We start from the raw sequence: 20,482 nt of genomic DNA, 5'->3' as shown, positions 1-20,482 counted from the left end.
ACCCTCACAGAGCCAGGATGGCCGGTCCCAATGTGTTGGCGGCCACTGTGGCACTCCTGTTTCTGTTGGGCCTGCCCGCTGCAGTTGCTCAGAATTCCTGTGGCACGGATCAAAATCCATATTGTGCGGGTGACAGTACATTTGAGCAAATCTGCTGTGCTTATCCCAATGTCTGTTACTGGCAAAATCGGAATGGTGAACCAGGTTGCTGCCCTGCTGGTCAAGTCTGTGATGGCTCCTCTCCGTTCTTCCCCTCGACGCCGACCCTTCAAACAACCACAATTCATCCATCTACTGTTACGATCACACCGACTCCCACCCCGCCACCCTCGACTACTGTTACTGGTGGAGGTGTCATCATCGTCACCACAGTACCCAATAGCATCGTCACTGTCACTACCCAGCCAAACAGTGTCACAACCGTAACCACCATCTATAGCAACCCGTGCGGTGGTGGGGTTTGCTCGACCGTGACCTCTGGAGTGGTGGGCGTTTACTCAACTGTTACTTCAGTGGTCAGTGGAGCATTCTCCACTGTGACTTCCGGTGCCGCCAGTGCATTTTCCACCGTATCAGGGATCTTGGTTGGTCCCAACAGTGCTCCCAGACTGAACCCTGCCTCGACGTTTACGCACTTCATGGCTACTTTGTTTGTGCTTCTGGGAAACTTGCTTGGCTAGAAAACGGCTCATACGTGGTCGAAATTTCTGTCATTGGCTGCGAGGATAGCCCCGAAACGGTTTTACCGCAGGAGCTATTTCTGGCTCCATCTTATTGGACGAGGGAACTGATGACCAGAACACTCCCGAGTATGGAACTTCGGTCATAATATCATACCAAGGACGTTTACTTCAGAGACCTCGGGCCTGTCGAAAGGTCCTTCTACAGAGCGACGATCCTGCCCAGTTCCAGCTCTAGACAGGAGCAGGTTACTCGTGCCTCTGGCCCAAGAAACGGCATCGAGCTGAGGGAGCAACGAACCCGGCTTAGTACACCGCTACGCATTTCGGAGTGATGTCGTGAAATCATCGTCCTGGAGGAACCCCTAGATGACGAACCCGAACCCTCAGTCTTGTGTGACTGAATGAACAACGAAGGGGGCTGGCGCAATGACCTGCTTCGCGAAGCTGTCTTTGCACGAGCCGGCGAACAATTCTATGGTTTGGCAGGCTTCCAATGATACCAGATGCAGGCAAAGAAGCTTCTCCAGACCTGTGACAGACATCCTCAGCCGCGCAGCCTCGCCTTTCTATAACATTCGCGCATGTTCACGTGGGACCAGGACACAATGCCACTTTCATAGGGTTACTCGCAGAACACGGATCGAGGTGGAAAGAATCTACACTCTATTCAGGAGGCTTCGGTTACTGCAGGAGGGAAATGGCTCTGAGGGCTGGACGATTAACTTAAAGACTACTTGCGGGTAGTTTTCTGGCGACTCACGACAGCTGACTAACTATTTAAGCAATTTATCCTGTGAATGACACACGTTTTCTGCAGTCGAACTCTGGCAACTGCTTACTTCACGTTCCCAATCAAAGTAATCTGATGACATCCTCCCAGACCTTTCTGAACTTCTTCTCATCCTCCCTCCCCATGTGTACGCACTCCTTGAGCATCGCGTCAAATCCACTCCAAGTGGTACAGCCCTGGGCTCGACAGGCGTCCGCGAGCAGAGAGACGATCCATTGCTCCCCCTGACTCACCCAGCTACCCACCGCCAGGACCCACACCTTCAGCGCCGGCACCGCGTCCCAATTATCGTCCTGGACAAACGACAGCTCGTTGCGCAGCTGCACGACCAATGCAGGAAACTGGGACCAGTGCAGGGCATGTCCACGGATGTGGTGGTGGACATACATCAGCGCGGCGTAAGCCACGGTCCTCCACATGGCGTCACTGCCGGCCTGCAAGTTTGTGTATATGTGCTCCTGGATCGTCGTTATCCGGGTCGCAAGACACAGCCGGCGCTCAAAGCGGAAGAGATTGTCATGTCGCAGTGTCCGTTCCAGCGTCGTCAGGGTCGCTAGAGGTCGAGCCTGTACATCGTTGCACACGATTTGGATCTCGCGCAGCAGCGTCGTGATCTCCCGTGCGAGGTTTCCTGCAAAGCGTGCCTGTAAGGGTTCAAGGTGTGTGACCGGGTCGTCCGCGATAGGGGCATAGACCGACTTCCACGCCGCCTCCCAACGCGGCAGGAGCGAGAAGCGCAGACTTCCTCCAAAGAGTTCGACGAAGAAAAGATCATTCCACGTTATGATTCGTTGTAAAAGGACCCCTACCGTTCCCATCCTGGAGAGGCCGTCGAGACCGCCCCGGAGCTTCACCAAGGCCTCAAGGCCAGCCATGTGCCTTGCGGCCTCGTCGCGGTTCAGGAACTGCATCGACACATTGATGAACATGGAGACTGCTGCGAGAGCCTCGTCCGTGACCACAGTCGATGAGACCAGGTGCGCATTCATCATCTGGATGGCCGCAATCTTGTGCTCCAGGATCCGGGGGTTCTGATACAGAAAGACGTCCTGGTCGATGGCGGTCAGTTTGCCGTGCCAGTGCATGCCCCAGGAATACAGGTTTGTGTGTAGGAGCATCGGTGAATGGGTGATAAAGGGCACCCATTGAGACTGACCGTTGACGGGGCACCAGGGGATCCGGTCGTAATTGAGCCACCGTGTGATCAACGTTTCGTCCCACGGTTGAACATGAATTGGCAGAGAGGAGAAGACGTCCATGAGGTTACTGCCGCGTGGTTGCCGGGGAATCGAGGGCGGATCGTAGTGAATGAACTGGGAACAGGCAACCCTGTGGGACAGCGTGAAAGAGGTCTCTTCTTGGGACGACTGACCAGATTCATCAGAAGATGGGAACTCGGTTGATACCGTTTGTACCTTTTGCTTTGACCGCTTGTCTTTCTTCCGAATCGTCATCCGCTCGCGTAACACCAAGGGCTGACCGGTTACCTCCGTGTCCGGCATTCCTGGCGATGGTTCTTTCGGGGTGACACTGTAGGTGGTCGGCGTCGACATCTTCCAATGCGCGCTTCTCTGATGGGCCGTCTTTCGCTGGTAATCATGCATCACATGTGCTTTGGCCGAAGCTCGAAGCTCAGGTCGAATTCGTGCTCTTGCCCCAGGCTCAGCTGACATGGGGATGAACATGAAGCTGGGAGCTGTCTCCTTTGTCGTTTTGCTCGTTCCCGAATTGCCATAGTGTTGTTTGCGCTCGGCGGCTTCTCCAGAAGGAGGAGTCTTGGAAAGCTTTGTCTGTCTCAACGTCGTGACGATGCCATGATGTCGTACACGGCGCTCTTCGAACCCTGACGAACCTAGATACGACTGGATCATCCTGGGTGTAAAGCTCAGTTATCTCACTAATTGATTTCTTCCCCAGTAGAATGTATGGCAGTAAAATCTACGGTGTTCACACAAGTGTGTATAATTTATCAGGACACAGCAGCATATGGACGGGGAGAAGACTGGAGTTGTAGGAGGGCTTTTTATAAGGATAATACTTCACTCAATAAACACATGTAAGTCCATCGAAGATCAAACCCTGGCTGGCTAAAGCGATGGGGATGGATTGAAGCAAGACCTTCGCCCGCTTCTCTCAATCATGCGGCTTTACAAGCTGGAAAGCCTGTTCCGCTTTACAGTCGTGGAAATGGTCATGCCTCTGTCAGCGGTTTGAGGCCAAGATGCGCAGCACCCTGCAAGCGCGTCAAAGTGATTGATCAGTGGATAGTTGAAAGGGCCGAAGCACTGGGGGGATGCGGCCAAGATCACACAAGCTTGACTGAATACGAGATCTGGGTGATTAATCCCCAATTGAAAGTAGGCGAAGCATGTGCCCTGCGCGAGGAAGACGGTAATGACCTACGCCAGGAAGACGCAGAGGACCAATCGTGCGCGTCTTTAGGAGGACGTTGGGTTGCAAACGTGCATGGTCTTCCCTTAGGGCCATGTCAACCTTCTAAACGCAAAAGAAAGTAAAAGAGGGGGTCACCCAGGGGTGGTGGATCGAAAGCTTTGTCAAAGCAAGCTGGTTCGGGTGCCTGAAAAGAAAAGAGTCAAGTTAGACTAAACTGTGAGGCTTCTATATTGAGGAGACTTGTAAATTCCGTACAGGGAAATTCTACTCATTTCCTAGCTGGTGATAATTAGGGCTCATTGGCACTTACTAAGTGTGATTTTAGTCTCAAGTTGCCATTAAAGGAGACAGGGAGGGAAATGTTTAGCAATGACGTCGATCGTTAGCAATCGGGAAAAAACACGCTCAAGCCTGTGCGGCGCGTCCTGCGATTTGACCCGCCACCAGGTCTTCTCTACACCTGACATTCCCTTGAACTTCAATCCAACTTCTCTTCCCTGCTGCTTTAGATCCATTGCTGTCTTGCCTCTACGATCTTCGTCTCACCACACGTCTAATCTACATTTTCTCTTTATCATTCTAGTATTCTACGGTCCTTGAAACACTCACACTCAACGCTCGGTACCCTGCCTCCTCTCACCATGCCTCGGAAAGCCAAATCGAAGCCACAACCTGCCCTGGAGCCTGAATCTGACGGGCACGAAACCACCTCAGAGGGAGGTCAAGATCTCACTGTCGGCGATCCTCCCCAAATTGATCCCTACGCTGTCCTGCACCTCTCTGAAACTGCCACCTCTGACGAAATCAAATCCGCATATCGCAAACTCGCCCTCAAACATCACCCAGACAAGGCTCCTCCCGAAGAACGCGAAGCCGCACACCAAGCCTTTCAGCAAATTGCATTTGCCTATGCCATCCTCAGTGACGAGCGAAGACGCAAACGCTACGATGCCACGGGTAACACGGCTGAGAGTGCAAACATTGACGACGATGATTTTAACTGGGTAGATTTCTTCCGAGAACAGACAGAGAACGTGGTGACGAGCGATATGATTGAACAGGTCAAGAGGGAGTATCAGGGTAGCGAAGAAGAGAAAGAAGACGTGTTGGCAGCATATGAGCAGGGCGAGGGCGATATGGATGCGGTCTTTGAGAGAGTCATGTGTAGCGATGTTGTGGCGGACGAGGACCGGTTCAGAAAGATCATTGATGAGGCTATCGCCCAAGGCGACGTCGAAGCCTACAGTCGTTACACCAAGGAAGATAGGAAAAGGCGGAATCGGAGGAAGGCAAATGCAAAGAAGGAAGAGGCAGAAGCAAGAGAACTGGCCCAGGAGCTAGGAGTCGCGGAAAAACTCTTCGGCAAGAAAGACTCTGGCAAAAAGTCGTCGAAGGCAGGCGGGGACAACAATGATGCGCTCAAAGCCTTGATTCAACAGCGTCAGCAAAACAGGGCTCAGAATTTCTTTGATGATCTGGAAGCAAAGTATGGGGGTGGCGCAAAGAAGGGGAAGCGTAAAGCCTTGGATGAACCTCCCGAGGAGCTGTTTCAGAAAAATTCAAAAACAGGAAAGAAAGGGACCAAAGCTTAATCTTGGTCTACGAGCTACTCACTTCCATTTGGGCAGAGTTGCAGATGCTTCTACACAAGGTGTGTTCTTGAGCCTGGCGCTGGGCTGCTGAGGGAGGGACTTTTGCTGTTTTACTCACGATGTGATGGAGTTAAATGACAGCGGTGCGTAAAGCCCGCAAAATTTGGGCGTGCGGGCTTTTCTGGTAACGCCCACTAGAACTCTTGGAAAACAAGATAGCTGTTTCCCTAACATTCGGCGGGTGCTCGAATCTACAGAAGCCATATGGCACAATCCGATTAATCTGAGCTGAATATCTGGGTACGTTGTGATCGACTCGAGCCATTCTCAATGGCTAACTTAATGTAGGCCGATTACTCGCAGAACAACGCGTCCGATGCACACAGTCTGGGGAAGGCAAATCACTCAGTTTCTTGGTGAATGTGAGGCTCGCGCAGTTACGATCGCCTCTGGGCATATTAGCGCAGAAAAATGTCCGTCGTCAAAAAGCCAATACTTTGTTGCTGACAGGGCGGATCAACATGTGCGCATCAACCATGCAAGTAATATCCAGTGGTATTATTTTTGAGTATCACTTTTCCCGAATATGCCGACATCCAACGCGAACCAGAGGAGCCCCTGGTCTCTCGGCATGTGTCAGAATCGAGTAAAGCCGCTAGAAGAACTGGCGAACACACCAAGAAGCTGGCACGGACATAAAGGGCGTAAGGAGCGCCTTCTCGCCGAAAGGGGGTTCCTAGTCAGTTGGAGATAATAATTGCGGCGCAGAACGCGAATCATCTTTGCCGGATCACAATCTCCTCACAACTCCTCGTAGGTACACCGAGGCGCAGATGTTTGTGTTGACAAGACGAGAGAGAAAACTGAGGGATGAGGGACATTCCGCTCTGCGGACTTTTCTGAGACTTGTCAGGGGAGGAGGATGCATCCGAGACGGGAAAGCCTCATGATAAGCGTTGGGACGGTGAGGCAGCACCACCAGAAGAAACCAGATGAAGCCCCAGGCCCAAATAATAATAATATCGTCATCTAGTCGACAGTGGACAAGACCGGACTCGCTTATGGACGGCAATGCGGCGCCCATGATCCCAAGGGCCGAGCCATCATCTGACGGTCGGAGGGTTGAGTGTGCCAGCGTGGATAATACATCCCAAGGCACGAGTACAAAAGGGGGAGCGATTGGTGGCGGAGGAGAAGGAAGTATTATGGTAGGAAGTGATTGGGAGAAAACTGGATGATGATCAGGAATGATGATCAGGGTGTCCTGGAACAAATCGAGGAAACTTAGTTGTGGTGGCAGCCCAAGGTGCCCCCGGGATTGCTGGAGAATTGATGCTTAAATAGCGAGTGATAGGCAGTCCGATGGTAAGATTGCGGGCGGGTTGCGCCTACGAGGCGTTAAGCAGCCAGCTGGACCTGCCATTATTTGAGTTGGGCCGCTGGGCCATTCGCCGTCCTGGCAGGTCCTTGCCAAGCCGCGGACTGACCAAAAAATTTCGTAGAAAGGAGAGAGCGCCTTGAACCGCCTCTTTCCCAACTGCGGTTTTCTCTTGCTCAAAGTTTCATACCACCCCCTTCAGCAAATTCCAGTTGCGCCTCACCCTTACGTGAGGCTTCTCTGGTATCGTCAACGACGTCTGTTGTCGTGTCTTATCGTCCCTCTTGAGCAGGGTACGCTATTGTCGTCCATTGCCGCGGTTTCCTCGTCCTGAACAGGCCCGGAAATCTGCCTGCGTGGTGAATCTCCTCTCAGAAGAAAAAAAGAATCACAAACACTCCTCCCTCTTCGCCATCCTCCACACAAGCACAAGAGCGGCTTCCGTTCACTCGAGACAGTCGCCGCAAAGTGGTTCATTAGCCCTCGATTCTTCTTTCGCTACCTACAATCACCTGCGGGCTCGGGAACTTTCTTTTCCAACTTCACTCAGAGCTTCGTTTGTCATCCACTAGGTTTCAGCCTGCCAGTCAACCTCGCATATCCTAATCGTTGCCTGAAGACTTTTCATCACCGCTGATGACATCGAATCCTCAGCAGTCCTCTTCTGCTCGATCGAAACCTTCCTTCGCCGCTGCCGCAGGCGCACAACAATCCACAGCCTCTCAATTTGCGACTGGGTCGAATTTGGCTAATCAAGGCCGAACCTCGTTTCCCTCCGCCTCCAAACCTCTTTTTCCTTCACCAAATGCATCGGAGCCCACCAACATGTCTGCAGCAGTTGGAGGCGCTCCGCCCGCCCATGGGCATAGCGATTCTGTAAATGGAAGAAATCCCACCATTCCTGCCATCCCTTCTGTCAACGGAAACGTATCTCTACCTGATCACACCCGCAAGCCGTCGATGACAGTCACACCAGCTGGCGCCACTGGCTTCGCTGCAAATGGTGGTGCTCCTGGAGGACCTCAAAACAAGGCGGGAAATATTCAGTTTGGTTCGTTGGGAGTGGCAAACCCTGCTAGTTCCCCTGCCATGGGTACACCTCCCTCGTTGGCCCATCAAAATTCGTCAAATCTCAGCGTGAGCCAGCTGAACCCTCGCGCGACTTCTCCTTCAAGTTCCCCATCACCAATTCCTCAACCTGCTTCTGTCAGTGGTGGTCGCCCTCCTACTGGTTTTCAGGGTCAAGGGAACGGATATACATTCGGACAGCTTTCGGGCGATCAGAATGACCCAAGTGTAAGATTGAATTGATGTTTGGTGGTATGGTTTATTCCAGAGTCTAACATTTTCTGCAGGGTATGGCTCGGCCAATATCTCAACTACAGTTTGGACCTCAGCAAGAGCACATGAGACGAGGCTCTTCGCAGTCAATCCACAGCGACGTTGGTGGCCCAGGGATCCCAGCGGGTCCGACTCGTGGTGGCTTTCCTGGTGGTCCAGGTCGTGGGAGAGGATTCAATCCTCCATACCAGCAACAACCCATGCATTTCTCTCCCCAACAACAATTTCGACCTACTTCGAACGGACGTTCATTTCAAACTGGATATCAAGGCCGCGGCCAACCACTACCCTACCAAGGATCCCCCGCTATGGGCACCCGAAGCCCAGCTCTCGTCAACGCTCAACCAGGAACCCCGAATATGGGAGGTCAAATACACATGGTGCAACCCGGGATGCAGACCCAGCCCAATGGATATTATATGGGACCCCAACATGTAAAGAACTACCCACAGTTTCCTTCTTCCCGTGACCCTGCCAGAGAACCCGCAAGAGAGAGAGGGAAGCCTACAAGAGGCCGGAACCGTGGCGGGCGCGGAGCTGGTCGCGGTAAAGGTCCTGGTAGAGGTGGACCTGAGGAAGGATCGACTTTCTACAGCAAAGATCCAGCCTCGGACTACTACCGCCCCGATCTCGCGCCTCCACCTGTTCAAGTTGTCCCCGAACTTGCGCAGGCCCCTATCCAAGTTGTTCCAAATGCTCCCAATGTACTTCCCTACCCTGACTTGTCCCCTGAGTCTGGCAATTTTGAACGTTATTCAGAACACTTTCTGACTACAAGAGCACAGGGCTTCCCCATGACCCAAGCTGATCCTAGCATTCAGCAAATGTATTTGCAGCAAATGTATGCCCCAGGAGCCATGCAGGCTCAATACAATCCCCAATACAACATGCAACCCCAATCTCCTCGCCCGCACTTCAACCAGGGTATGTATGCACCCGGTATGCAGCCTTCATACAGCAATCAAGGCGGACCGCCGCCTTCGATGTCGAGGCAGTCTTCTCAAATATCTGCTCCTGATCGACCGGGTTCCAGCGTTGGCCAACAACCGCCGACGCCAGGCCCTGCCGGGGCTCCACATCCAGCTAATCGAGCCCCGAGTGTGTCTTCGCAAAAGTCAAATTATACCATTCCTCCAAAGAAGAGTGCCGCCATCACGATCAAAAATACTGCCGGTGAGGTTGTCTCTTTCAACAAATCACCTGCATCGCCCGCGAACCCGACTCCAGTCTCAGCTACAGTTCCCCCACAATCTGCGCCCACGCCTCCGAGTCGAACTGCCAGCGCCGCTGACAATGCTCACGGCCGAACAGAAAGCGTCAGCACAAAGACTGCTGAAGAGGTGAAGAAGCAAATGCAGGAAGCCGTTGCAAAGAAGATCGCAGAAGATGAAGCAAGGCTGAGATTGGAGAAGGAAACGGCGGAAAAGGCGGAGATGGAGAAAGAAGCTGCAGCGTTGGCCGAACGAGAGGCCGCTGAAGCTCAGGCGAAGACAGAGGCAAAGGAGAAAGAGGCCAAAGAAGCTGCAGAGAAGGCTGAGGCTGCCAAGCAGGCCGAAGCCAAAAAACTTGAAGAGACTCAGGCAGCGACGACCAAAGCGCAACAAGATGAGCTTGATCTAGATGCTCTTGCTGCTGAAATGGAGGCCGAAGAGGCCGCCAGAGAAGCAGAAGAACTTCGACGTGAAGAAGAATACAAGAAGAGGAAAGCTGCTCAACGCGAGGCCGAGCGAAAGAAGCAAGAAGAAGAGGCCGCGGCTTATGAGGCCAACATGAAGGAGTTGGAGCGCAAGGCCGAAGAGGCAGAACAGGCCCGTGAAAAGGAAAAAGCCGAAGGGGTGTCAGGGGATGAAGCCAGCAAGAAACTCTTCGCTGAGCTCAAGCCCAATCCATTCGGTACACCCGCTTCAGTTGAAAGTCCCGCCGGTCCGACAACTCCCGCCGAAAGTGGAACTGCCACACCCGTTTCGGACGTCTCGATGCCTCCTCCTGCAAAGGCTCCTGGACGTCGCACCAAGGCTGCTGACCTGACCCTCGACACCAAGAAACCTGTGGAGCCTCCTGAGCCAAGTGCAACTCTGAAAGCCCTGCAGTCTGCCAAGAAGCTTGGTGATATCTCCAAGGTTGTTTATCCATCAGACATTGCCTCGCCCAATCCTGCCCTGAACGCAAATGCCCCGGCGGATCGGGGGTTCAAATATAACAAGGAATTTCTGCTCCAGTTCCAGAGCGTGTTTAAGGAGAAGCCCACTCTCGACTGGGATGCTCGCATTCGAGATGCGCTGGGCGATGGAGACGCTTCAGCTCGACCGAGCGCGTCAGCCAGGACGCCTTCGGGCATGGGAAACCGCAGTACTTCGGCTCGCGGTCCCCCTCCTATGAGCAACTTTGGTGGTCCTATGGGTGCATTTGGTGGCGGAGTCAGCCGACCAACTCTACCCCCAGGTACCACTTCAGAGCAGCGATTCGCCGCATCGAACGCATTGAGGAGTGGAGGAATGGGTGCGAATCCATTTGCTCAGTTTGGTCGCCCAGGAGGTCAAATGCAGCCTTCGATGGGTGGCCGAACGCCCTCCAACAATCCTCTTGGGCCTATTCCTGGTTCTCCGCGCGTCAGTGGTGCAAGCCGCGGAGGATCCCGTGCTGAGAGCAAGCGCTCAAAGCAAAATGCTAAGCAACATCAGGAAGAAAACAAGTCCATGCCTCTTACTGCTGGTATGTCTATTACGGCTCTTGAAACCTCATCTACTGGATGGAAACCAAGGAGTCTCACTCAGCCCATCGTTTCCGGCCCTGCTCCTGGTGGCGACGGCTTGATGGATCCTGAGACTGTGCAGCGCAAGACAAAGGCACTTTTGAACAAGATGACCCCTGAAAAATTCGACAGAATATCGGACCAAATTTTGGACATTGCGGCTCAATCCAAACACGAAACTGACGGCCGGACGCTGCGTCAAGTCATTCAGCTCACTTTTGAGAAGGCCACTGATGAAGCTCATTGGGCAGGCATGTACGCCTCGTTCTGCCGACGCATGTTGGAGAGCATGAGTCCGGACATCAGAGACGAGGGAATCAAGGACAAGAACGGCAATGTCGTGACTGGTGGTAACCTGTTCCGAAAATACCTGCTCAACCGCTGTCAAGAAGAATTTGAACGCGGTTGGAAGGTCAATCTACCACCCCGACCTGAAGGGGAATCCGAAGAAGCCGTCATGCTGTCGGACGAATACTATATCGCTGCGGCTGCCAAACGCCGTGGTCTCGGTCTCGTCAAATTTATTGGTGAACTGTTCAAATTGTCCATGTTGACTGAGCGAATCATGCATGAGTGCGTTAAGAAGCTCGTGGATTATGAGGGTACCCCTGATGAAGCCGAAATCGAGAGCTTGACCAGCTTGCTGCGAACGGTCGGCAAACAGCTTGACAACCCGGAGAGCAAGGCGCAAGGAAGGATGGACCTCTACTTCGAGCGCATCAAGTCCATGATTGACCTGCCAGAGCTTCCCAGCCGTCTCAGATTTATGCTGATGGATGTTATTGACCTACGGGCCAAGGGATGGGCCTCTAAGGAAGACAACAAAGGTCCTAAGACCATCACCGAGATTCGTGAGGAGGCCGAACGCCAGGCACGTGAGGACGAACTTAGACGACTTGCGAGCCAGACCGGCGGCCGTGGCGGTGGAGGCCGGATGCCAATGGGTCGTGGCGACGCCCGAAGCTTCAGCGGCTTCGGAGGACAAGTCCCGCCTCCTGATACATCGAATCGAGTGGGGACCGATGACCTTCGAAAGCTGGGTAACCGTAACGCTCGCCACCCAAGCCATACGTCTGGTCCCGGTCCACTGGGTCCGCCTAGCTTGATGGGTGGGCGGACCAACAGTGGGCGTCGTGGACTGGGACCTGGTGGTCTTTTGGGGCGAGGAGACGACAGTGCTACAAGTAGTCGCACCGGAACACCACCGGCTCAGAAAGACAAGGAGAAGAAGGATGAGTCTAGCACGAATGCTTTCAGGTAAGCCCATACAACCCCCATCATTAGGACCACCCAAAAAGCTGACATTTTTGGCAGTGCTCTTGCCGCTCTCGAGAACGACGGACCATCATCGCCACCATCTAATCCCGCTTCACCCCCCGTGCAGAAGTCGCAGCCAAGCATCGAACGAGGACGATCGAGATCACCGGACAAAAGCGCCGCGTGAAAGACACATATTCCCGATCAAAAACATGTGTACAACATAATACGATTCGATTACACTAATATCTGACTGACGGCCGCTTGTGGGGATGGATAGAAGGAAAGATGTGCATTGATACCCCGGCGTGAGCAAAGCCACCTGTTTAGCATTTACAGCGCCACGAAAAAGCGGTCCGTTTGTTTTTCTCCCGATTCTCGTCCATGTAAGATCACAGCAGATTTTGGCAACCATGGATCTGAGAATCGCACTTCGAGCCTTCGATTCGAGCACGCGGAAACGCGGGATAGAGAGTGTGTTTCTACTCAAAAGAATTCATTATGCATAGGGTTGATTTGAGAAATTGCGGCAGGGGTCTTCCATCTACTGGTTGGTTGGAATCACGCTACGGCTTGGTGGAGTAATGGTGGAAACCCGCAAATAGACGTGCCGTGGAGAGCTGTTCGTCAAGCGAGGATGTGGCATAGTTGAGAAGAGACCAAAGATGGGAAGCAGCTCGACCTCTCTCGATCGCAACTACTCAATCGTCAGAAGGAGGGCGGGCATATTTCCTTGAGCTGGACGAGGTTCAGGTCGAGCGGTTGGGTTCCAGCTCATCGGCGATATGGTCGTCATCAACAACAACAGTCGATCACCGTCGAGCGGCATCCATGGTTCACAGGAGAAGAGCTTGTGGATGGCGCCTTCTTGTACTGTATATTGACGAATATTCAAACTTTTTCGTTTTAAAAGTTCGGGGTTTCGGTTCTCTGCTACTATGCTACTTTGGCCATTGGAGATAGTGGTGGTGTTACTAGCCTGAGACAGAGCCAGAACTCTTCATGCCTGACAGCAGTGCGTTTTAACTATGCGATACTCGGAACAAACACTACTGCTCAAACCAGCAAGGAAACCCGGACGTAAGACGGATCCCATCAATTCAATTTGCAGACGTGACGTTCTTCGCTTGGTCCCTTTTGAGCGCTTGTCCCCATTTTCGAGCCTCGTCCGCCTCCTTCTTTCTCAGTATTTCTTCCATGTCGTACTCCTTCTCAATGGCATGTCGGTGCCTTTCCTCTCTCTCCTTTCTTTTTGCCTCCCGCGCCTTCCTCCTCTTGGCCCGATCAATGTCGTCGTTCCGCTCGCGGTGTGCATCGTCGCGCAGTTTCCTCTGTTCCTCCCGTGTCAATACCCAGGGTTTAGAGAGAGTCGACAGGAGGAATTGTGTGCGTGAGGCGATCAATGCCATTTCATGGTTTGTGGTGAAGAGTATATTCAGACGCAGGAGGGAGAGTTGCCGCGTGGAGCGGAATGTAGAGAGGGTGCCTTTGGCTTGCACGGTGGATCCGATATCGAGTAAAGACAGGGTGCGTTGAAGCTGTGCGTCTTCATCGATTTCCTCATCTTCTCCCGAGTTGGGATTGGACTTTGGCTTCGAAGTTGGATTTTGGTCCACCGGCTTCACAGCTCCTGTTGCGCGCCTAGGCCCTGTGTTGCCTGGTCCGGTGTTCAGATCGGCTTGCTTCTTCTCTGGTTTGGGACATGTCACATCGATGATGGCCCCGCTGCTATCATCAATCTTGAAAAGCCAGAACTTCTCAAAGTAGTCCTCCAGTGAGACCACTACACCAACCACCTGAACAAATTGGATGGGATGGTTGAGGTAGAAGAGGAGTAACGGCGGGTCCTTCTGTCGGCCGTGGATGTCGCTACCTTCAGCCGCTAGGGGGGTAGTGACCTGAGAAAACTTCTCATGGCGTTCCAACACGGTGTGGATGTCAAGACAGGTCAGTTTCACCCATTTCGACCAGGTTGCAGACGCCTTGAAGGCATAGGCTGGGTAAAAGGTCAAATCGCTGCCCTCTTCCGCAGGCTGTTTGGTGGTCAAGCCTACGACAGGGGGTCCACCAGCATGATGCTTCTGCAATTCAAGACCAGGACGAGGACGAGGATCAGAATGAGGTCTCTGCATTCATTTGCGAAGCTTCACATAGTGGACAGCCCGGGGCTGTTGCGGAGGTGTGTTGGAGGTGCGTTGGCAATTGCGAACATCGGCGTCGACGCGCCGATGAGCGCAGCGAGGGCGGTGAGCGGGCAGAACGCGCGTGTGGAGATACAAGTGAGAAAGGCTGTAGAATTGGAGAAGAGGCGGTGGGAGGGACCCCCGTAGGTGTCAGGAGGACCACAGAATGCCTATTCTCGGGCAGCGGGTGTGTGAGAGGTGGCTGAGATTGCAGAATCGGAGTCTGTCCGGCTCATCGGCTCAAGCGGCAAACCTGAGGCAACCCCCAACTACCCCCATTGCACCCCCACAGCGAGTCACAATTTTGTAATGACATCCCCCAACATTCTCATTCTGGTGCACAATGGTTCATTCACGTGCAGAATGACGATAATGACAGGAATTTCTCATCGGGACCTCCTCTCTCACCAATTCCCACTCCTCAATACCACCATATCATCATGAATCTATCATTGCATCAACCACGGAGCCCAAATTCTGCTGCAGTCCCGCTAGGGCTGCGGTTGGGTATCCCGCCCAACTAGCTGACCAGCGAGCCAATACATGGCGAGGCATTTGACGGGCCTCCGCGACCGGCTAATGTCCCTCCTACCTTTTCCTCTGTCCTTGTCAACCCTTTTATCTGCCACTATGATGCTATGGGAGAGTTCTGGATCTCTTTTCCCTCTCATTCCTCTCTCCCTCTCTGTCTCGGCGTTCTTGGACTCTTGGTCTACAAGCAATATAGATCCATCGCCAAGAGACTGACCCGTGATCACTCGAGGGCGATAGGCAAGGCCTAGAGTAACAGTCGAGATACCCGATCGACCCCACCGAATCCACGAGACAAGCATTGGCAGAGATTCTTCTTGCTCGCACCGAGCACGCAGGCTGAACTTGATGTCGAGAGGCTCCTTTGATACGGATCAGCATGGCTCACAGGTCCAAGCACCGTTAGGAGACAAGAGCCTTTCATCAGGGTCTCATAAACACCAAGACATACAAAGCGTTATTCCATGCGCCGAGACGCGGCTATCACCGTCGCAAAGTGAAGCATCCGAATCCAATGACCATGGCCCCCTCGAGAGGATACCCACCACTCGAGATGAGCTACCAGATACCGTCCAGGTCGAAAGAACAGCCACCGATACTGCTGGTGGACCAGTCCATTCGGTCTTTACAAGGAATCAAAAACTATTCATAGTGTTTATGGCGTCGTGGGCTGGGTTCTTTTCTCCTGTGTCCGGACAGATCTATTTCCCAGCTCTGAATGCATTAGCGAAAGATTTGCATGTTTCCGATTCATTGATTAACTTGACTCTGACCTCTTACATGGTACGCTATCTTCTCCCCCCCCGTAGACCGGTCGCGCTGGAAGTTGACTTGACCCTCGTTACCAGATCTTCCAAGGCCTTGCCCCTACATTTGTTGGAGATCTCGCTGATGCTGCTGGTCGGCGTCCCGCGTATGCCGGTATGAACATTGGTCTCCGGGCTCAAGCTTCCACTAATTCGCAAAATAGTTTGTTTTACTATATACATTCTCGCCAACATTGGCCTTGCACTTCAGAACAGTTATGCGGCGCTGTTTGTCTTGCGCTGTTTCCAGAGCACCGGTTCTAGCGCCACAATTGCTATGTGTAGCGCTGTTGTGTCCGATGTTGCCACTGCGGCAGAACGAGGCAGATATATGGGATTTACTCTTGCGGGATCTCTGCTTGGTCCTGCTATAGGTCCCGTCATTGGAGGTGTGCTCGCTGAATTTCTGGGATGGAGGGCCATCTTCTGGTTTTTGATGATCATGGGCTCTGCGTTCATGGTCGTTTTCGCAATCTTCTTTCCCGAGACAGGTACGCTGCATGATTGAAGAAAGATCGTACTGATCTACTGACCGCCGGAATAGCTCGCACTCAGGTCGGCAATGGGTCAATCCCACCAAAAGGCTGGAATATGTCTCTGATGAATTACCTGGCAATCCGCAAAGCTCGGAAGCTGCGTCCTCAGGACCAGATGTCGGTGAAAGACGAGCAGCCTCAAAACGAGACGCGGAGGAAAAAGAAGTTTCGTTTCCCCAACCCGCTGCGATCTCTTTACATCATCGTGGACAAGGAAAACGCACTGCTTCTCTTCTACAACGCGTTCTTGTTTGCAGCTTTTTACGACGTCACAGCATCCTTACCATCCCAGCTGCAAGCGATATTTGGCTTCAACGAACTCCAGATCGGCTTGTGCTTTATTCCTTTCGGCTGTGGATCCCTCTGTGCTGCCCTCACAAATGGACAACTATTGGACCGCAATTTCGCCCGTTGGTGCAAGAAACTTGGAGTGAAGATCCGGAAGGGGCGAAATCAGGACCTCAGCAATTTCCCGATTGAAAAGGTGAGGTTGCAGGTTGCCATTCCTGCAGTCTACTTCACGTCAGTGCTGGTGCTTGCGTTTGGCTGGATATTGGATGTCAATGGGCCACTCCCGGCACTGCTTGTCGTCCTCTTCTTCACGAGTTTCACCATGTCGATCGCGTTCAACGTGACCAGCACACTCTTGGTCGATTTCTATCCTAGAGCGCCTGCCACGGCAACGGCAGCGAACAACCTAACGAGGTGCGGCCTGGGGGCAGGCGCCACGGCTGCCGTGATACCCATGATTGATGCCTGGGGGAGAGGCTGGACCTTTACCTTTTTGAGTTTGGGTCTAATTGCGACGTCGCCGATGCTTTGGGTAGTGTATTTCCGGGGCATGAAATGGAGAGACGAGAGAAGAGAACGAGAGACTCGGGCGCGGGAGCTGAAGGAGGCAAAGTCGGCCCGGGAGAGCTCCGGTGAGAATGGGGGGTGTGTTATGGGAGAAGACGAAAAGCTGCCCCTTGAAGAGGGACCTGTGGTGGACATGGCAGCCGTGGCTGAGAAAGATCAAGACAGGGAACGCCGCTATCACGAGTCATCCAAGGACATGTCCAAAGTACGGGGGGTGGATAAGGGACAGGATAAGAAGGATATTGACGATGTGATGAGTCGCGAAGACCAGGATGTAACGCTATCAAGATCTTTTTCGTATGAGTCTGGATATTGAGTCAGGCGAGCAAGCGAGCAATCAATCAATCAATCAATTACTTGTCAAGAAATCAGTTCCCACTATCACAGCAAGTAGTCACTCCTCTTCCTCCTCCTCCTCCTCCTCCTCCTCTTCCTCTTCCTCTTCCTCCCTCCTCGGCGTGTTTTTCAGAGGATCAATAATCCCCAAATACTGTCGGCAGACCGATTGACACACCGACATTCTGGGCGAACGATCCGATGAGATTTCCTGTTTGACGGTAATCGAGGGAACATTAGCTCGAGTCGAATGTTTGCTAGGAACCAGATCCGCTGGGGACTGGGACTGGTGGGAAGAGGGAAGAGGAAAGGGGAAGGGGGTTTGGTTTTCTCAACACTACATAGTATACAGGCATGTAGGCAGGCACAGGCAGGCAGGCAGGTAGGCTCGTGGATATGTAGGTAGATATGGACAGGTTATACTCACCGGCCGGCGCGTAATTACAGACGGTGAAGAAGGGCGAGATCGGGGGCCCCGCGTTGACCAGTCCCCCACTGCTGCCGGTGCAGTCGGCCGTGTAGCATCCCACGGCGGCACTGGCCTTCCACACGATCTGGGTGAAGTGGCCCCACAGGCCGACGGTGCTGACGTCCGGCTCCGTCCCGTACGCGACGTAGTTGTTCACTTCGCTGTTGTAGAGGCCCTCGGTGACGAATTGGCCCATGCCCAGCGGTGTGCCTGGGTAGCCGGCCCCGATGTTCTGGCCGTAGCCGCCGCCGTTGACGGTTCTGTTTTCCCCAAAGAGAGAAGGGGATGTTAGTTAAGGAGGAGGGAGAGAGGGGGAGGGGTAGGTCAAGGGGAAAGAGCATGGCATGTATATGGGATATGATCAGGAGGAAGAGGAGGAGGAAGGGGGGGGGGCTTTTCTTTACGTGTCATGTCCATAGACACATGTTTCGGCAATCAGTCGAGCCGTGTCGGCCAGGCTCGATGACCACACGAGCGCATCCGCCGAGTGGTTTGTCCGGTGGATGTTGTGGTGGCGCAGGACGGCAGAGATGTATGCGTCGTTGGTCACGACGGGGACTCCCGAAGACGAAGTCGTCGTCGTGGACAGGGTCGAGATGGAACTTCCAGGGGTGTTGGACCCGGGCGAGGTGGTGATGGTCGACGAGGCTGACGTGATGGTGTCGGGAGGCAGGATCGGGCCACTAATGGTCGTGGTCGTGGTAGTGGTCGCAGACGTTGTCGTCAAGGGAGTCGTCGTTTGCAGGGTCGACAAGCCCGTCGTGCTCGTCGGGCACGGGCATGTCGTGATGGTGACAAAGGCAAAGGCCGTCTCGGTAAACGTCGCGGTATAGACGAAGCTGATGCTCTGCGCTATCGCGCCTGCAACGAGAAGGAAGGGAACGAATGCTCGCATCGTGTGTGTGAGCAAAGGAACGACTAAAACTTGCTGAAAATAGCCAGGGGAGGTAAATGAGTGACTGTGGTCAGGTCGCAAAAAACAGATCGGGATCTTCGGTCAAGGATGGGAAGTCCAGGTGTGTAAAAGGTTGATCAAGGTCATGGGTTTTGTGATTGCTCGAGTGTTTGGGTGAGACGTACACGTCCCGCATTCCAATGGGCATCAACAACCCCCTTGGGCTCCAGGCTGGGCACATATGTGGATATCGAAGCACGTGTCCTTCACTTTCTCTTGATGGTGCTCACAGTTGCCGTGGACAGGTTTGTTGGCTCTTCCTTAACTGATATCATGGTCGAGGACTCTGATGAGAGTACAATGCGATGTGTCAAGGGACGGGACCAATGCGCGGCGACAAGGTCAACTTTGCTCTGCATTGAGATAGAAGTAGTCATCGCCATAGCACTGTTCGATAGTCAACATCACCATAGAGAGACTTACCCAATTCTCGGGCGTGAAGCTGGCCCTACAGTCCGTGAAGAGCACCTTCATTGCATGAAGTCGTGTCGCAACATGGCGCAATTCAATTTTAAGTGCCCCTTGCTCTTCAGCCTGCTCCACACGGGCCATGCAACGACGAAAAAGGGAGATATCAGCCACTTGCGGATATGGCCAATCCTCCCGTTGTAGTCGTAGTCCTCCGTCTTCTAGTAACCTGATTATAGAGCCTTCAGGATGCTGTTCGAGGATGCACGAAATGCGAGGTGCACCGCAGTCGTCAAACTGACCTTCCTCGTCCATGGTAGTTCATTCTCCGGCATGCGAGACAAAACGAGCATATGCTCGTTAGAGCACGGCACCCGAGTCCTTCACCTCATCATTCCGCCAGCGGAGCCGCTTCAAAGGAATGAGGACAAAATTCGGTCGTGTAGAAGTCAAGATGTTCTATTTTGGAGTTCGTGGATCGAACCACCAACAAGACGTCTCGATCGACTTGTCGATAGTATCGGAAGGTCGACCGCCCGAGAGAAAGCACCTTGTCGAAGTCCAGGCCATCGACCAAAAGCCTCGGGGTTCAGAAGTCAAAGTTTTCTCGAGAATCTGGCCACGATCAATCAGCATTCAAGAGAAGCCACTCGCAGACCTGTGGGCTTTGAGAATGCGCTATTCTCGTCCTTCAGACCCTGTCAAACCGTACAACGAGGGCCACCCAGATTTTGCGGTGCTCGGCGACTCTGGATTCAAATATGTGTTAGAGTCGGCTATTGGAGTCCATTTTCTTGACATCAACAACTTCGACCGCGCCGACAAGGGCCAAACGTGTTGTAGAGAGATCAATTGGATACCCGGGGTAAGGGGCCGGAACAGACAGCCCCTACGCAATCAGAAGCCTGACTCTGAACACTTCCAAGGATCTCCACGAGTCTCTGGAGTGATGCGTCGGCATATTCACACCGAGCATGTCGACAGCGTTGGATGTCGTGTGGGGCTCAGGGGGCCGCAGTCGCTGAAGCTGAACGGGGATGATGAGATCGCACGTGTGAGTGGACAGTCGGTTCTCACAGCCGGGGTTCCTGGACCATCATGCCAGGGGGCACCACGATGAGGCCCACTGGCGTCTGTGGGCTGAACCCTAAACAAGCGAAGGCTGACTGCTACCATCGTGCTCACAGCCAGGGGCAGTGGGGGAGTTCGTGGC

General features: G+C 53.3%; 9 protein-coding genes across 9 annotated transcripts; 5 read left to right on the top strand and 4 right to left on the bottom strand.

Moving 5' to 3' along the window:
- Positions 1-17: 17 nt before the first annotated feature.
- AYO21_02585 (hypothetical protein) lies at positions 18-680 on the top strand (the record flags this gene model as incomplete). Its single annotated transcript, XM_022652563.1, has 1 exon — positions 18-680. The coding sequence occupies one exon, from the start codon at positions 18-20 to the stop codon at positions 678-680; it is 663 nt and encodes a 220-aa protein (XP_022515251.1).
- An 855-nt stretch (positions 681-1,535) lies between these two features.
- AYO21_02584 (hypothetical protein) lies at positions 1,536-3,344 on the bottom strand (the record flags this gene model as incomplete). Its single annotated transcript, XM_022652562.1, has 1 exon — positions 1,536-3,344. The coding sequence occupies one exon, from the start codon at positions 3,342-3,344 to the stop codon at positions 1,536-1,538; it is 1,809 nt and encodes a 602-aa protein (XP_022515250.1).
- Positions 3,345-4,508: 1,164 nt separating this feature from the next.
- On the top strand, positions 4,509-5,459 carry AYO21_02583 (hypothetical protein; the record flags this gene model as incomplete). The annotated part of the gene is made up of 1 exon (XM_022652561.1): positions 4,509-5,459. The coding sequence occupies one exon, from the start codon at positions 4,509-4,511 to the stop codon at positions 5,457-5,459; it is 951 nt and encodes a 316-aa protein (XP_022515249.1).
- Positions 5,460-7,662: 2,203 nt separating this feature from the next.
- AYO21_02582 (hypothetical protein) lies at positions 7,663-12,374 on the top strand (the record flags this gene model as incomplete). The annotated part of the gene is made up of 3 exons (XM_022652560.1): positions 7,663-8,133; positions 8,193-12,187; positions 12,245-12,374. The coding sequence occupies 3 exons, from the start codon at positions 7,663-7,665 to the stop codon at positions 12,372-12,374; spliced, it is 4,596 nt and encodes a 1,531-aa protein (XP_022515248.1).
- Positions 12,375-13,287: 913 nt separating this feature from the next.
- Positions 13,288-14,319, bottom strand: AYO21_02581 (hypothetical protein; the record flags this gene model as incomplete). The annotated part of the gene is made up of 1 exon (XM_022652559.1): positions 13,288-14,319. The coding sequence occupies one exon, from the start codon at positions 14,317-14,319 to the stop codon at positions 13,288-13,290; it is 1,032 nt and encodes a 343-aa protein (XP_022515247.1).
- A 1,362-nt stretch (positions 14,320-15,681) lies between these two features.
- On the top strand, positions 15,682-17,417 carry AYO21_02580 (hypothetical protein; the record flags this gene model as incomplete). The annotated part of the gene is made up of 4 exons (XM_022652558.1): positions 15,682-15,684; positions 15,750-15,822; positions 15,872-16,198; positions 16,252-17,417. The coding sequence occupies 4 exons, from the start codon at positions 15,682-15,684 to the stop codon at positions 17,415-17,417; spliced, it is 1,569 nt and encodes a 522-aa protein (XP_022515246.1).
- Positions 17,418-17,495: 78 nt separating this feature from the next.
- Positions 17,496-18,801, bottom strand: AYO21_02579 (hypothetical protein; the record flags this gene model as incomplete). Its single annotated transcript, XM_022652557.1, has 3 exons — positions 17,496-17,677; positions 17,865-18,166; positions 18,311-18,801. 3 exons carry the CDS (start codon positions 18,799-18,801, stop codon positions 17,496-17,498), a joined length of 975 nt encoding a protein of 324 aa, XP_022515245.1.
- Positions 18,802-19,067: 266 nt separating this feature from the next.
- On the bottom strand, positions 19,068-19,584 carry AYO21_02578 (hypothetical protein; the record flags this gene model as incomplete). Its single annotated transcript, XM_022652556.1, has 2 exons — positions 19,068-19,214; positions 19,285-19,584. The coding sequence occupies 2 exons, from the start codon at positions 19,582-19,584 to the stop codon at positions 19,068-19,070; spliced, it is 447 nt and encodes a 148-aa protein (XP_022515244.1).
- A 139-nt stretch (positions 19,585-19,723) lies between these two features.
- AYO21_02577 (hypothetical protein) lies at positions 19,724-20,219 on the top strand (the record flags this gene model as incomplete). The annotated part of the gene is made up of 2 exons (XM_022652555.1): positions 19,724-20,134; positions 20,196-20,219. 2 exons carry the CDS (start codon positions 19,724-19,726, stop codon positions 20,217-20,219), a joined length of 435 nt encoding a protein of 144 aa, XP_022515243.1.
- Between the last annotated feature and the right edge of the window lie 263 nt (positions 20,220-20,482).

Source organism: Fonsecaea monophora (assembly GCF_001642475.1).
Source record: "Fonsecaea monophora strain CBS 269.37 chromosome Unknown Scaff11, whole genome shotgun sequence".
NCBI classification, from domain to species: Eukaryota; Fungi; Ascomycota; class Eurotiomycetes; order Chaetothyriales; family Herpotrichiellaceae; genus Fonsecaea; species Fonsecaea monophora.
Note: the sequence above shows the minus strand (reverse complement) of the source record. Positions and strands in the feature narration are given on the sequence as shown.